Source organism: Salvia splendens, chromosome 21 (assembly GCF_004379255.2).
Source record: "Salvia splendens isolate huo1 chromosome 21, SspV2, whole genome shotgun sequence".
NCBI lineage: Eukaryota > Viridiplantae > Streptophyta > Magnoliopsida > Lamiales > Lamiaceae > Salvia > Salvia splendens.
The window spans coordinates 14583975-14600385 of NC_056052.1; the positions used below are offsets into that span (position 1 = coordinate 14583975).

The 16411-nt window shown below is 39.4% G+C and overlaps 1 protein-coding gene across 1 annotated transcript; it reads left to right on the top strand.

Moving 5' to 3' along the window:
• Positions 1-15385: 15385 nt before the first annotated feature.
• Positions 15386-15952, top strand: LOC121784268. Its single transcript, XM_042182430.1, has one exon. It carries the CDS (start codon positions 15386-15388, stop codon positions 15950-15952), a length of 567 nt encoding a protein of 188 aa, XP_042038364.1.
• The last annotated feature ends 459 nt before the right edge of the window (positions 15953-16411 follow it).

The window sequence follows — 16411 nt, forward strand, 5'->3', positions numbered from 1 at the left end:
ATCGAGAGATGCATTGGATCTTGTTGGTTTTCGGTTCTTATTAATGGTGCGCCGGCAGGATTCTTTAAGTCTAATCGGTGTCTTAGGCAAGGAGATCCCATATCCACGGCCTTGTTTGTGATCGCTGCAGATTACTTGTCAAGGGCCCTCGACAAGCTTATTTTGGGGCATCGGGATATGACATTCAAAGCCTCTCGAAGATGTATGGAAATTAGCCACTTAGCATATGCGGACGATATCATCATCTTCTCACAGGCGGCAGCTGAGTCTCTCCTCAAACTGAAAAGGTGCTTGGGAGACTATGCGGAGGTGTCGGGTCAGCAGATCAACCTCTCCAAGAGTAACCTTTACATTGCCGAGGAGCATGAGGACTGGGCAGATATGATCCAAGCCGAGGGAGGCTTTGCGAGATGTACTTTCCCCTTTCTTTACTTGGGTGTCCCTATATATAGGGGAGTTAAACGCACGGACAAGTTTATGTTCCTGTGGGAGAAGATTGCAGCAAGAGTATCTGGTTGGGCTCATTGTCACCTCTCCTTCTGGGGTAGACTAACGCTCATTAAGAGTACACTAGAAGCAGTCCCAATCCATATCTTTCAAGCGATTGAACCAACAGCAGGGGCCCTTAAACAGATCGACCAACTTCTGGCTCGGTTCTTTTGGGGCTCAACGAATGAAAAGAAAAAGACTCATTGGATTGGTTGGGACCATATTTTCCTCCCAACGGAGAAAGGGGGCCTCGGCATCCGTAATTCCAAGGAAGTCCTCCGAGCCTTCAACATCAAATTGTGGTGGCGCTTTCGGGAACAAAGCTCGCTGTGGGCCAAATACATGATGATTAAGTACTGCAACAACAAATCCCCGCTTGCTGCGAGCCCATCTGGGAGACACAGTCCAATCTGGAGACGCCTACTGAATGTCCGGGCCCAGGCACAACCACATATTCTGTAACATCCCAAAATTTTTGTGACTTTTTTTATATGTCATTGGAAATTTTATTTATGAAATTTAATTGTTGCTACGTGATTGAGTTAATTATGTGGAACAAATTGTCATTAGTAATGTGGAATGAAGTGTTGTATATTTATATTATCCAATGTGGGGGATTAATTAAGTGAATCATGCATTTTTGTTCTAGCCAAAATAATTGAGAACTTTTGGCCCCCTTCAATTATTGGAATTAATATTTTCTTCTTGGATTTAATTAATTATATTGGGATTTTTATCCAAACTAAATCCAAAACAAATTATCCCTAAATTGTGCTACATGAAATTCGAACTCTAGCCTATTATTTTAGTGAGTGTCGAAAATCCCCTATTTTAATTAGGAGGATGGATTATTTTCTTTGAATAAATTGGTGCCTTGTCGATTCCCTTCTTTTATTTTAAATCCAATTAAATCATGCCACATTTTGTTTCCTCACCATAATTAAATGAAGATTTGAATTATTTCCTTGTGGCAATTAAAGCCAATTTTTGGCCCCTTCCTTATTGTTGAGGAAATTATAATTGTTTCCTATGTTGTGGAACCCTTTTTATTCAAATAAATGCCAAATTAATACCTATGTCTAAGTAATTGGGGATGTGAATATTTTCCTTGTATTGTGCTCTCCATATTACACGCCCCCTTCCCTTTTATTTCCTACTTGGAGATTTAATTTATTTTATTCCCTTATTTATGAAATACTCATTGTCTTGTTACCTAATTTGTGGATATATTTCTCTCCAAGTAAATACCAAATCAATTCTTTGCCAATTAAATTGCAATTTTCGAAATTCCACCCCTCAAAACATACTCCTACCTTGTATTTTAATTGTGGGAATTTATTTTATTCTCCCACAATTTACTTATTTTATTTGGGTGTGAATTAAACCTAATACATAAAATAAACTAAACCCTAACCCTAGCCACTATTTTGCACACGCCTCCCTCTCCCTCATTCTCTCCTCACACGCCTTCTCCCCATCTCTTCATTATCTCCAAAAATCCTCCATTCATCCTTGTTCTTGCTTCAATTGGAGTGGAAACTTCAAGATTCACCGAAGAACCGCCTCAATCTTTGTTTCTACCGTTTGTTTTGATCAAGAAAGGTATATTTGATTCACTTTTCCTCACTCTTCCCATTGAAACTTTGATTTGGACTCCTTCATGCATATGGTGAGTGTAGAGATCGTAGATCTAAGAATTAATCGGGTGGAATGGATTGGTTGCATGAGAAAAGATGTGTGTATGCGTTTATGGTTGTATATGAATGAACTTGTGGATGAATTGTGGTAAATGCTATGTGAATTTATAAAAAACATGATTGTGAGATATTTTGAAGCATGATTGTGTGTGGGAAGCATGAAAAATTGTGTTTGGATAAATGATGAAGAAACCCTAATTTTCGAAATTGTGAAACCTGAAAACTGTGGTGTTCGGACAGTGGATTCCGACGTGTGTTTGACTGACCAAAAGATCTTATTTTGATTCGAATTTTTAACTGAGTAAACTTTAAGGTGTTTTCTGTGTTGTGTGTAACTTTCAGCCCCTTTTGACGAAAGTTGAATATTTAATAAATTTTTGAAGTCGACTGCGCAATTCTGCCAGAAACTTGTATTCTCGCCCAGAAAGTTTTGTTTGCTATTTGACCGACCAAATGGCCTCTTTTTGATGTGAATTTTGAACTGGATGAAATTTGAAGTGTCTTCTGTGTTGCGTGAAAATTTTAGCCTCATTGGACATCGGATGAAATTTGACAAATTTTTCAATTGAACTGCGCAGTACTGCCAGAGTTTTTGTGTTCCGACCAAAGAGTTGCACTTTTGTTTTGACAGGCCAAATGACATGATTTTTGTGTGAAATTTTAACGGGATGAACTTGAATGTGTCTACTGTCTTGTGACCATATCTTATCTTCATATGAGGTCGGATGGACTTTTGGTGATTTTTACAAACCAACTGCACCGTTCTGCCAGATTTGTTATTATGTTGAAATATCACTTGTTGCCAAGTTTGGGTGAATTATTTGATGCATGTATGATTAAGGAATGTATCCTATGACGTGATTATGTGTGACACGTTGAGAAATATTATGGCGTGTTTTTCTTATGTTGACAAATGGTTGGGATGGGTAATTTAAGAGAACGATGAAAGGAACGATAGGACATGCATGATAATGTGAATTGATGGAAGGTTGATTTGTGTTGTGATGTTGGCAAGGGTTATTGTGTGTACGTGAGCACGAGGAACGAGGGTTGCCTTAAGTTGGATATTGAATTGTTTAAGCAAATGAGGTGGGCTTTCTTTTATTTTCCGAAAATATGATGTGGTGTTATAAGGGTGGTTTAACTCGTTATGTCATGCCATGATGTTTTGTTTATGAGATTGTTGCATGATGCCTAGTTCATCCGAGCTTGCTCCGTTAGGCTATATGGCTGTGTTGTGAAACGAATTCGGGTCTGAATGGGGCTGCAAACCCTATCAGGCTGTGTACACTGGTGGGATCGTGAGCCGTCCTTGCTAGTCGGCCGGTCTCGTGGGCGTATAGTGTGGCCACACTTTCATCGCATATGGAATGATGATTGTGATTGATGGATTGTTGAGAAAGTGGGGAGATTATTTGACTGGCCAGTCTATGAAATGTTTTTGTGTTCTCGATGATATTTCTTACTACATGTAAAACTCGAGATCACTGGTATGGATGAAATAACTGTATAAAATGTTTTTGGCATGAGCCCATTGAGTATAACAAGTACTCAGCCCTGCATATGTTTTCCCTATGTGCAGGTTGAGCGGGATATTGCGATAGATGTTGAGTCGGTCTAGGGAATTTGGATGCGTTGTGTCTTCATACATAGGCGTCATCCTTGACTCTCTTTACAACCTTATTTCCGCTGCTATATTTTTGAACTATGCCTCAAGACTTTATTTTACTTCGTACTACTTTTGGCATGTCAAATACTTTTAGACGTTAATCCGTTGTTTACTTCGTTACTCTAAAACGGTTTTTCGTAAACTAAAACCTTTGTTCTTTCGGAAATTAATTGGATTTTGATATTTATTTTTCCCCGCCGCTTTCTTTGAAAAATCGTTTACTATAAGTCTTTGCTAATTAATAATGAATTTATGACATTAAGTTCCTTTAAACTAAAATATTCTTCTTTTAAGCTAATGAAGTTTTTCATATAAACTGTCATCCTTAAATGTTGTCTTTATTGTTATTCCGTGGTCACGATCTCCTCGTTTATCGTACCCCTAGTATGGGCGGTCGTGACAGAGTGGTATCAGAGCTTCGTTCTTTCGCTCTGGTCCGAGAGTCTTCTTTTACCTAAAGTCTAGATTAGTGAACCCTTATTGACTAGAAGTGTCACGAAGGCTCAACATCCAAAGCATCGCGCTCAACCAAAGAAAGTGAGGTATGTTTTAAGTTGTTGCAAACATGTAAGATCGATGCATAAAATTGACGATGATATGATGATGATGATTTGGCAAGTGTATGCACGCGAATGAATGTTATACGTGAAGATGAATTGTGATGATATGGTTATGTGGAATATGAGTATGATTGACATGATAATTTAAGCACGTGTTATATATGTGAATACGATGTTGTGATAGTATGATTATGTGAAGTATGAGCATGATTGACAAGATGATCTAAGCACGTGTTGTATGTTGATTATGTATTTGTTATGGTGTGATTATATGGAGCATGAGCAAGATTAGTATGATGACTAAGTATGTGTTATATGTGTGAAAGTACTACGACGTGAGCATGTGAACATAGGATGATGGAGTGTTTTACATGAAGGATGAAGGTTTATGAGTTGTTTTGAGTATGTTGAAATGTTTTTTTGAGAAAAAAAAAGTAAGTTAAAAATGTTGTTTCAAACATATATGTGAAGTGCATGAGTGTTTTGTTTGGAATACAAATGTGATATGAGTTTTGAAAGATTTGCATGGTTTGATATGTAGCAAAAAAAAGAAAAAGGATTTTGTGGTTGAGGTTTTGTAATATTAATGACTAGTTGTTCTAGTGGAGTTTGATTGAGGAAAAATGTTTATGTTTTGCAATAGTGAGCTTTAAATGAAAACATGTTAGTTCTTTCTTTTGGGGAAAATTTATTTGATCAATGGAAAATGTTGTGTTTATGAATTATTCAAAAAAAAAATTAATTACCTTTTCATTTGGAAAATTGAGCCATGGAAGTGTGATGCTATGTATGTTATGAGGTGCGAAGTATGATGCGTTATTCTATGGAGTGTTTTATACGAGTGATGAAAGTTAATGCAAAAGTACGTTTTAGTTTGAGTCAAAACTTTTACTTTAAAAGTGAGATGTGGAAAAAAAAACTTTTTCGGAAAGTGTGAAAGTGTAAAGAAATTTTGTTTCAAAAGTTGTGAATATAATTGTGAAGTTCGAAAGTGTTTTGCTATGGGATGTAAAAATGTTGTGTGTTTATCTTGAGGTCTGAATGACGTAAATTGTGGTAGATGATGATCTAAGAGATGATAAATTGTGTTGTGAACTTAGAGTACCTGAAATATAAGCCTAGTTGACCGCGCAAATCGTAGTTCTAAGTTGAAAACTTAACTATTGCTTCTCTGAGCAATGAAACGTACGAGAATATGAAAGTTGAGGCAAACCCTTAAGTCAAGGTGCGAGACAAGAAGAGCTGAAGCTAAGTGATATTTTCATGCAACGACGAGCGGTCATACTCGCGATTTAAATTAGTATAGTATAATCTTGCGTAAGTGGCAACACGATGGAGATGATCTTCATACCCTGCTAAGGAGCACGAGGATGACAACAATATCCTACAAGGATAATCATTATGACATGCAGAGAACTTTATGAAGATATGGACTCCGACTATCATTATTAGTGGCATTGACACGAAGAATCTCAGCATGGAATCCATAGAGCGATGTTACCAGTATCGGCTTGCGAAAGATGAACGAGGTGGTGCGACTTCAATAGCTAGAACAAACTATTCTAATCAACAGTTCTTACTTGGATTCTAAGAAGTTATCTTTCAGGACCATTCAAAAAGCTGTGAGCCCTTGTCTATTTAACAGCTTGTTTCATTCACCCCTTGCAAGTGATGCATATTATTTCTTTTCCTCCATTGAGTCATAACTCTTTTTTAGTTCTTGGAAAGTGGTGTTGCCTTCATAACTTTGGACACTTGGATTGATTGTAGTCTTCTTTGACTTATTATTATTACGAACAATATTTTGACTTTGTGAGCCTTTGCTATTGAACTTCATTCCTAAGGCTGCTTTGCTATGTGATATTCTTCTTTGAACTTTTGTTCAGCTTTTCATTTTGTCACCATGTCTATGTCATTCTTCTTACAGAGTGAAATTCTTTTTGGTTCAGTTCCACTATATGTATCATTTCCATAATAGAACCTTTCTTTCTACGAAACGAAGTTAAGGCCTACATTTTGTACCTTGCCTTAACAAACTTAATCCACTTGATTTTTTTTTGTTCAAAAGCCCCTTTGACTTTGGTTGCCTTTCACAAACCTATGAACCCATTGATGTGATTCTATCATTCCATATTATGATTTTCGTTGAACCATGATCAGTACCGCTTTGAATTATCTTGTTTGGTAGCCTACTATGAGAATTGACATTAATTCGATTCCATCCCATATTCATGACCTATCTTATGTTCTTTCATGCTCCGTGGGGATGATCATAACCAATTGTTACAATTCGAAATCGGTTCATATCCAAGTTAAGACTGTTTGATTAAAGTTTGCGTTCTTGATTCATATTCCGAGTTTTTGATGCAACATTTGCAAGGGGAGGTAAATTTCTTTTGGAGCCCTGGTGACGAGCCGACTATCTTGTATGGGATCTCTTAGAACCGAAGAACCTCCATAATCTCTGCTTTACAAGCAACCACGATGATTAGAAAAGGGCATCCGGCGTATCTTGTGTACTTGAATGGAAAGGAGAAGAAAGACTTGAAGGTGGAAGACGTGGCAGTAGTACGAGACTTTCCCGACGTGTTCCCTGAAACTTTGCCTGGACCGCCGCCCGACAGACAAGTGGAGTTTACCTTTGACTTAGAACCTGGATCTGCGCCAGTATCGAAAGCACCATACCGAATGACCCCTAAGGAGTTGGCAAGATTGAAGATTCAGTTGCAAGAACTGTTAGACTTGGGTTTCATTCGACCTAGTGTGTCGCCGTGGGGAGCGCCAGTGTTGTTCGTTAAGAAAAACGATGGAACGATGAGAATGTGCATCGACTATCGTGAACTCAACAAGATGTCCTCGAAGAATAAGTACCCACTGCCGAGGATTGATGATTTGTTTGACCAACTTCGAGGAGCGGGCGAATTTCGAAAATGGACTTGACGTCAGGGTATCATCAATTAAAGGTCCGACGAGAGGATGTGCCTAAGACTACTTTTTGCACTTGTTATGGCCATTATGAATTCGTTGTGATGCCATTTGGACTTACTAACGCCCCAGTAGTTTTCATTAACTTGATGAACCGAGTTTTCCATGAGTATCTCGATAAGTTTGTGTTAGTCTTCATTGATGATGTGTTGGTATACTCGAAGAACGAGGAGAAGCATGGATGGCACCTGCAAACTGTATTGGAAACGTTACGAAAAGCGAAGCTTTATGCCAAGTTCAGTAAGAGTGAGTTTTGGTTGACTCGAGTGAACTTTCTTGGTCCTATCGTGAAGGCTAATGGAATTCAAGAGGACCCAGTGAAGGTCGAGGCGGTGCAAAATCGGAAGTCGCCAAAAACACCGAGTGAAATTCGCAATTTCTTGGGATTGGCAGGATACTACAGACGTTTCATCGAGGGAATCTCTAACATCGCGAGGCCGATGACGCAACTATTAAAGAAAGGAATCAAGGTGGTTTGGACGCCGGAATGCGAGGTGAGTTTTCAACTGTTGAAGGAGAAATTGACTACAACACCTGTCGTAGTGGTACCAGAACCCGACAAGGACTTCGCCGTCTCTACTGACTCATCGAAAGTAGGACTAGGATGCGTGCTGATGCAAGATGGGAAAGTGATAGCATATGCTTCCTGGCAATTGAGACCAAACGAGCTAAATTTTCCGACCCATGATTTTGAGCTAGCAGCAGTAGTGCACGCACTGAAAATTTGGAGACATCATCTCTATGGAGTGAGATGCGAGATATATACGGATCACAAGAGTCTCAAGTACTTCTTCGAGCAGAAGGAGCTAAATATGCGACAAAGACGTTGGCTAGAGATCGTGAAGGATTATGATTGTGGTATTCACTATCATCCGGGCAAGGCGAACGTAGTAGCCGATGCTTTGAGTAGGAAGAACCAACCGCAATTGGCTTATTTCCTAATGCAAAAGGAAGCGTTGATTCGCAAATTCGACAGAATGGGATTGGAAATAGTAAAAGCGCCCGAGACGGTAGGAGGAAGAATCGCGACGCTAGTGATTGAGCCAGATTTGAGAACCAAGCTCATAGAAGCCCAACGACGTGATGAGAAGTTGGAAGAGTTACGTGTGAAGGTGAGAGCCGAGAAGCTTGATCATTACCGTGAGGAGGCGGATAATGCTTTGACGTACGATGGACGATTGTTTGTGCCGAGCGATGAGGTGCTAAAAGATGAGATTTTGAGTGAAGCGCACGACACGCCTTACACTGCTCACCCCGGAAGCACGAAGATGTATCGAGATTTGAAGCAACGTTTTTGGTGGAATGGAATGAAAGGAGACGTGGCGTCGTATGTGGAGCGATGTCTAACATGCCAACAAGTGAAGGCCTTACACCAACGGCCATATGGGAAATTGCAACCACTTGAAATTCCCGAATGGAAGTGGGAGCATCTAACTATGGATTTCGTGACGGGTTTGCCAAAGTCACAGAAGGGCAACACTGCAATTTGGGTGATCATCGATCGACTAACTAAAAGCGCGCACTTTTTACTAATTCGAATTTCTTATGGCGCGACAAGTTAGCAAAGCTCTACGTGAATGAGATTGTGGATTTGCATGGGGTGCCAAAGACCATCGTGTCCGACCGTGATATGAAGTTCACATCAAGTTTTGGATGAGTTTGCAACGGGAATTGGGCACACAACTGAACTTCAGCACTGCTTATCACCGGCAATCGGATGGACAATCAAAGAGGATGATTCAAACGCTTGAGGATATGCTGCGAGCCATTGTCTTAGATCAAGAGGAAAGTTGGGAAACTGTTCTACCGTTTGTTTAATTCGTCTACAACAATAGCTATCAAGCGACGATCGATATGTCGCCGTATGAAGCCTTGTACGACAGGAAGTGTCAATCCCCGCTCTATTGGGATGAAGTTGGTGAGAGGAATATGTTAGGACTCGACGCCATAAAGAAAATGACTGAAATTGTGCATCAAATCCGTGCAAGGATCAAGGAAGCTCAAGATAGGCAGAAGTCGTATGCTGACGTGCGCCGAACAGAGATCAAATTCGATGTTGGTGACAAAGTATTCTTGAAAGTATCCCCGACTAAAGGAGTTGTGAGGTTTAGAGTGAAGGACAAGCTGAAACCGCACTTTATAGGGCCGTACGAGATTATCGATGAAGTAGGTCCTGTAGCGTATCGTTTGGCGTTACCTCCCAGTTTTGGGAATGTGCACAACGTGTTCCATGTGTTGTAGTTGCGCAAGTACGTGTTCGACCCCAAGCATGTGATTCATCAAGAGGAAGTGATCCTAACCCCCGACATGAGCTACAAGGAAAGGCCAGAGGCAATCCTAGATCGGAAGGTGCAAGAGTTGCGAAACAAGTCGATAGCATCCGTGAAAGTGTTGTGGAAACACCATGGTCCCGAGGAAGCCACGTGGGAGTTAGAAGATAGAATGAAAGAAAAGTACCCCGAGTTGTTTATGTGAGACGATCAAATTTCGGGACAAAATTTATGTTAAGAGGGGAAGGATGTAACATCCCAAAATTTTTGTGACGTTTTTATATGTCGATTGGAAATTTCATTTATGAAATTTAATTGTTGCTACGTGATTGAGTTAACTATGTGGAACAAATTGTCATGAGTAATGTGGAATGAAGTGTTGTATATTTATATTATCCAATGTGGGGGATTAATTAAGTGAATCATGCATTTTTGTTCTAGCCAAAATAATTGAGAACTTTTGGCCCCCTTCGATTATTGGAATTAATATTTTCTTCTTAGATTTAATTAATTGTTTTGGGATTTTATCCTAATTAAATCCAAATCAAATTATCCCTAAATTGTGCTACATGAAATTCGAACTCTAGCCTATTATTTTTGTGAGTGTCGAAAATCCCTTATTTTAATTAGGAGGATGGATTATTTTCTTTGAATAAATTGGTGCCTTGTTGATTCCCTTCTTTTATTTTAAATTCAATTAAATCATGCCACATTTTGTTTCCTCACCATAATTAAATGAAGATTTGAATTATTTCCTTGTGGCAATTAAAGCCTATTTTCGGCCCCTTCCTTATTGTAGAGGAAATTATAACTGTTTCCTATGTTGTGGAACCCTTTTTATTCAAATAAATGCCAAATTAATACCTATTTCTAAGTAATTGGGGATGTGAATATTTTCCTTGTATTGTGCTCTCCATATTACACACCCCCTCCCCTTTTATTTCCTACTTGAAGATTTAATTTATTTTGTTCCCTTATTTATGAAATACTCATTGTCTTGTTACCTAATTTGTGGATATATTTCTTTGCCAATTAAATTGCAATTTTCGAAATTCCACCCCTCAAAACATACTCCTACCTTGTATTTTAATTGTGGGAATTTATTTTATTCTCCCACAATTTACTTATTTTATTTGGGTGTGAATTAAACCTAATACATAAAATAAACTAAACCCTAACCCTAGCCACTATTTTGCACACGCCTCCCTCTCCCTCATTCTCTCCTCACACGCCTTCTCCCCCTCTCTTCATTCTCTCCAAAAATCCTCCATTCATCCTTGTTCTTGCTTCAATTGGAGTGGAAACTTCAAGATTCACCGAAGAACCGCCTCAATCTTTGTTTCTACCGTTTGTTTTGATCAAGAAAGGTATATTTGATTCACTTTTCCTCACTCTTCCCATTGAAACTTTGATTTGGATTCCTTCATGCATATAGTGAGTGTAGAGATCGTAAATCTAAGAATTAATCGGGTGGAATAGATTGGTTGCATGAGAAAAGATGTGTGTATGCGTTTATGGTTGTATACGAATAAACTTGTGGATGAATTGTGGTAAATGCTATGTGAATTTATGAAAAACATGATTGTGAAATATTTTGAAGCATGATTGTGTGTGGGAAGCATGAAAAATTGTGTTTGGATAAATGATGAAGAAACCCTAATTTTCGAAATTGTGAAACCTGAAAACTGTGGTGTTCGGACAGTGAATTCCGACGTGTGTTTGACTGACCAAACGATCTTATTTTGGTGCGAATATTTAACTGAATAAACTTAAAGGTTTTTTCTGTGTTGCGTGTAACTTTTAGCCCCTTTTGACGAAAGGTGAAGTTTTAATAAATTTTTGAAGTCGACTGCGCAATTCTGCCAGAAACTTGTATTCTCGCCCAGAAAGTTTTGTTTGCTATTTGACTGACCAAATGGCCTCTTTTTGATGTGAATTTTGAACTGGATGAAATTTGAAGTGTCTTCTGTGTTGTGTGAAAATTTTAGCCTCATTGGACATCGGATAAAATTTTGACAAATTTTTCAATTGAAATGCGCAGTACTGCCAGAGTTTTTGTGTTCCGACCAGAGAGTTGCACTTTTGTTTTGACTGGTCAAATGACATGATTTTGGTGTGAAATTTTACGGGATGAACTTGAATGTGTCTACTGTATTGTGACCAAATTTTATCTTCATATGAGGTCGGATGGACTTTTGGTGATTTTTACAAACCAACTGCACCGTTCTGCCAGATTTGTTATTATGTTGAAATATCACTTGTTGCCAAGTTTGGGTGAATTATATGATGCATGTATGATTAAGGAATGTATCCTATAACGTGATTATGTGTGACACGTTGAGAAATATTATGGTATGTTTTCCTTATGTTGACGAATGGTTGGGATGAGTAATTTAAGAGAACGATGAAAGGAACGATAGGACATGCATGTGAATTGATGGAAGGTTGATTTGTGTTGTGATGTTGGCAAGGGTTATTGTGTGTACATGAGCACGAGGAACGAGGGTTGCCTTAAGTTGGATATTGAATTGTTTAAGCAAACGAGGTGGGCTTTTTTTTACAATTCTTTTATTTTCCAAAAATATGATGTGGTGTTATAAGGGTGGTTTAACTGGTTATGTCATGCCATGATGTTTTATTTATGAGATTGTTGTCTGATGCCTAGTTCGTTCGAGCTTGCTCCGTTAGGCTATATGGCTGTGTTGTGAAATGAATTCGGGTCTGAGTAGGGCCGCAAACCCTATCAGTCTGTGTACACTGGTGGGATCGTGAGCCGCCCTTGCTTGTCGGCCGGTCTGGTGGGCGAATAGTGTGGCCACTTTCGTCGCACATGGAATGATGATTGTGATTGATGAATTGTTGTGAAAGTGGGGAGATTATTTGACTGGCCAGTCTATGAAATGTTTTTGTGTTCTCGATGATATTTCTTAACTACATGTAAAACTCGAGAATACTAGTATGGATGACATAACTGTATAAAATGTTTTCGGCATGATCCCATTGAGTAGAAAGCATATGTTTTCCCTATGAGCAGGTTGAGCGGGATGTTGCGATAGATGTTGAGTCGGCCTAGGGAATTTGGATGCGTTGTGTCTTCATACATGGGCATCATCCTTGATTCTCTTTACAACCTTATTTCCGCTGCTATATTTTTGAACTATGCCTCAAGACTTTATTTTACGTCGTACTACTTTTGGCATGTCAAATACTTTTAGACGTTAATCCGATGTTTACTTTGTTACTCTAAAACGGTTTTTCGTAAACTAAAACCTTTGTTCTTTCAGAAATTAATTGGATTTTGATATTTATTTTTCCCCACCGCTTCCTTTGAAAAATCGTTTACTATAAGTCTTTTCTAATTAATAATGAATTTAAGACATTAAGTTCCTTTAAACTAAAATATTCTTCTTTTAAGCTAACGAAGTTTTTCATATAAACTGTCATCCTTAAATGTTGTCTTTATTGTTATTTCGTGGTCACGATCTCCTCGTTTATCGTACCCCTAGTATGGGCGGTCATGATATATTCGGTGGGTGGTGGGTCAGGGTAAGATTTATTTTTAGGATGACATTTGTCTCGGGGACTCAGCCCTTCGAGAGCTTTGCTTAGTTGATAGGGGTGCTAGCCCGACCTTGGTCTCATGCTTTATTAGAGATGGGGCGTGGGATGTGCCGAAACTTCAACTTACCCAATACCAGGCTGGAATTCCGCAGCAAACTGTTGACAACATCCTTGCCACGATAATCGTCCCGAGGGAACCAGATGCCTTGAGATGGACCCTCTCTCGGTTAGGGGACTTCACGCTTGCCTCGACATGGGAGACCTTGAGGACACATAGGCCGATCATCCAATGCCTTGATGATATTTGGAAGGTTGGCCTCACACACTCTATTGCCATCTTCAATTGGCGCCTCTTATCAAACCGCATCCCAGCGGATTCAAAACTACAATGGAGGAAAATTGAGCTGGCATCGAAATGCCAATGTTGTCCTAACCATCCAAGCACAGAATCCCTCAAACACCTCTTCATACTGGGATGCGGTGCAGTCAGAATCTGGAGAGAGTTCGACGGATGGTTCGACCGTCCTTCCCCGCCCCTAAGGATCAACGATACAATCCCAGAAAGACTCGAAGTTTGGTCAAAGAGAATCCAGCAGCAATAAAAAAAAACATCTCGGCCGCCCCTTGCACAGCGGAAGACATGCATAAACAAATAAATCATATCTACAGATCTATTTGACCGATTATGGGATTAATTGATTCACATGTTAAACAATCAATTGCATGCTAGAAAGAACATTAATTCATGCTGAAGGAATTTAACCCTAATTCATGAAATCCTACGGTTTAGAATTATCGATCTGATTCTCCAAAGAATCGACGATTGCTTGTACCTTCTCCATGTGATGTTCTTCATACTCAACCACAAACCTTCTAATATGTATCTCGAACTCTGATAATAACCTTTGGGTGGGTAAAGTTTGTCAAAATCGAAAAGGGCTTGACTAGGCAGAAGATAAAATTCCCACCAGAATGGAATGAAAATTTCCGTCACCTTAGGAAAAGAGGGAGCACGAAATTTAATGATTAAATTCATTAATTTTGTCTTCTATTTAGTCTCCTTTATATAGAGTTATGATGGGCCAGATTAGGGATCCATGGAGGTTGGACTTGGGCCAAACCTGTTGGACTTTTACTAATTAAATTGAACCACAATTTAATACAAGTCCAATAGAATATTATTATCATCCACTATAGTATAATAATATTGACTTCCCGTCCAATCCCAAATTACGAGTAATCCGGGCTTTACCTCTTTAATTTATTATTTCCCATGTTTAAGATATAAATATCCATTAATTAATTTAAGCATGCTATTTGACTTTAATTAATTAATATTTTTTTCCAAGAGTTGTCTAGTTCAAATTCTTTATTTATTATTCTGGAATAAATTCCAACCGGCCGAGTTTCTGAATAATAAAACCTTTTTCGAACACCTCTTGAGGATATTATCAAACTGGACTCACCCAGCACACGATTCATTGCAATAACAATACTAGCACCTCTAGACATTAATCACCACTACCCAAGATATCAGGATTCTTGGATTGCGTAAAATCCGCACCATTTGATAAATCAAAGTAGTGCATAATCAATATCGTATGCTCAATGTTATATCAACAATGATTAAGAAATAACAATCACCAAGACCTCGTCTTTCAGTAAATAGCAAGAAAGACTTATCTCAACTGTTAGATCCTTCAGTGCTATACCACACCAGTGTCGTTTATTTCCTAAGGTAAGGAAACATGCGGACTGACACTGCAACCTTTCTTGATAGGTAGCCAAAGCCTATCTAGGTTGTGAAATTCTATTTCTCTTCTACAAAGGACCGACTGCGTCACCTTCTGTGAACGTCGTTCACGACCAGTCTACTATGTAGAAGAATTAGACTTATTTGCTTTTTATACATTTAAATGTTTGAGATACATCTTATATATGCACAAGCAAACATCAATGCAACAAAATTACTTCTTCTCGCCTTGGGTTAAAAGTGGATTGTAGAGTTTATTGTATACAAGCAATTCTATCCGTGCAACATGCTCGAAATATGCTTTTTAGTATACCAATCCTAACAACTTTATCTTTTGGTTCATCTAGGCAGAACGAAATAGGAGTCGGCACCAACAGGTACAATTTAAACCTTATAATGTGATGTGGCAGGTTCAGATGTATGTGCGCAATGGCATGGTCAATGGCTCCATAAAGTCGAAGCACTGGAAGGGAATAAGGCTTTACATGAGTACCCCGGAGTGTGTTGAAAGAAGGAGGACGAGGCCTTTCGTTGTGCCGGTTAAATGGCATCCACCGGACCAACCGTGGGTCAAATTGAATATGGATGGCGCCTATAATGAGGTAACAGGAAAAGCCGGAGGGGGAAGGGTTGTTCGGGATGCCTCGGGGAAGTTGCTCGTAGCCTTCGCAACACCCCTCGACGCTCATTCAGCCCTAGAGGCAGAACTCATGGCCATCTATCATGGCGTGGAATTGGCTAAGGAATGCATGAGACCTATAAGGATCGAGTCGAACTCCGCGCAAGTAGTTAAGTTGTTCAAGGACACACATTGGGCCCGACGCACGTCCGCCAAACCATGGCGCGATTGGCGATCTTCAAACAACAGCACCGAAATTTCTGAGCCTCCACCATTCCCCGGGAAGGGAACAAGGCGGCCGACCTCTTGGCTAAGAAGGGGCTCGATCAAGATAGCTACAGCCGCATAACTGTCCAAAACGCCCCGATGCTGTTAAAGGCCATTCTCCGGTTGGAGGAGATGGGGGTCCCCAACATCCGGGTGCGGCGAGATGAATCCGATTAGTCCATCCCTAGCGTGGAATACGAACACCGACCCAGGCTCAGGGATCACCGTAGAGTAGGTAGATGTCGAGTCACTTGTGGCATGTCCTCGTCTTACTCTTGTGGTGTAATTAGGCTAGAGATTTTGTGATGGCAGCTTGTAACTCTAGTTTCCTTTTGTCGTGTTAATTGTACTCCACGCTTTTATGAAATATAGGGATGAGGGACCCACGAACCCTCCACCGTAAAGGTGTTAAATAAAAAAAATATAGTGAAAGCACATATCTGGAATTCCCTTATCTCATATGTTTTATCTCTGTATTTTATTTGCGTTCAGTTGTTCACTTCTGTTTTTATTTCAAAATTCCCAAAACTTTCGGTTTTCC

Coding starts and splice junctions, on each gene's coding strand:
- LOC121784268 (XM_042182430.1), top strand. CDS start 15,386: ATGTGGCAGGTTCAGATGTATGTGCGCAATGGCATGGTCAATGGCTCC.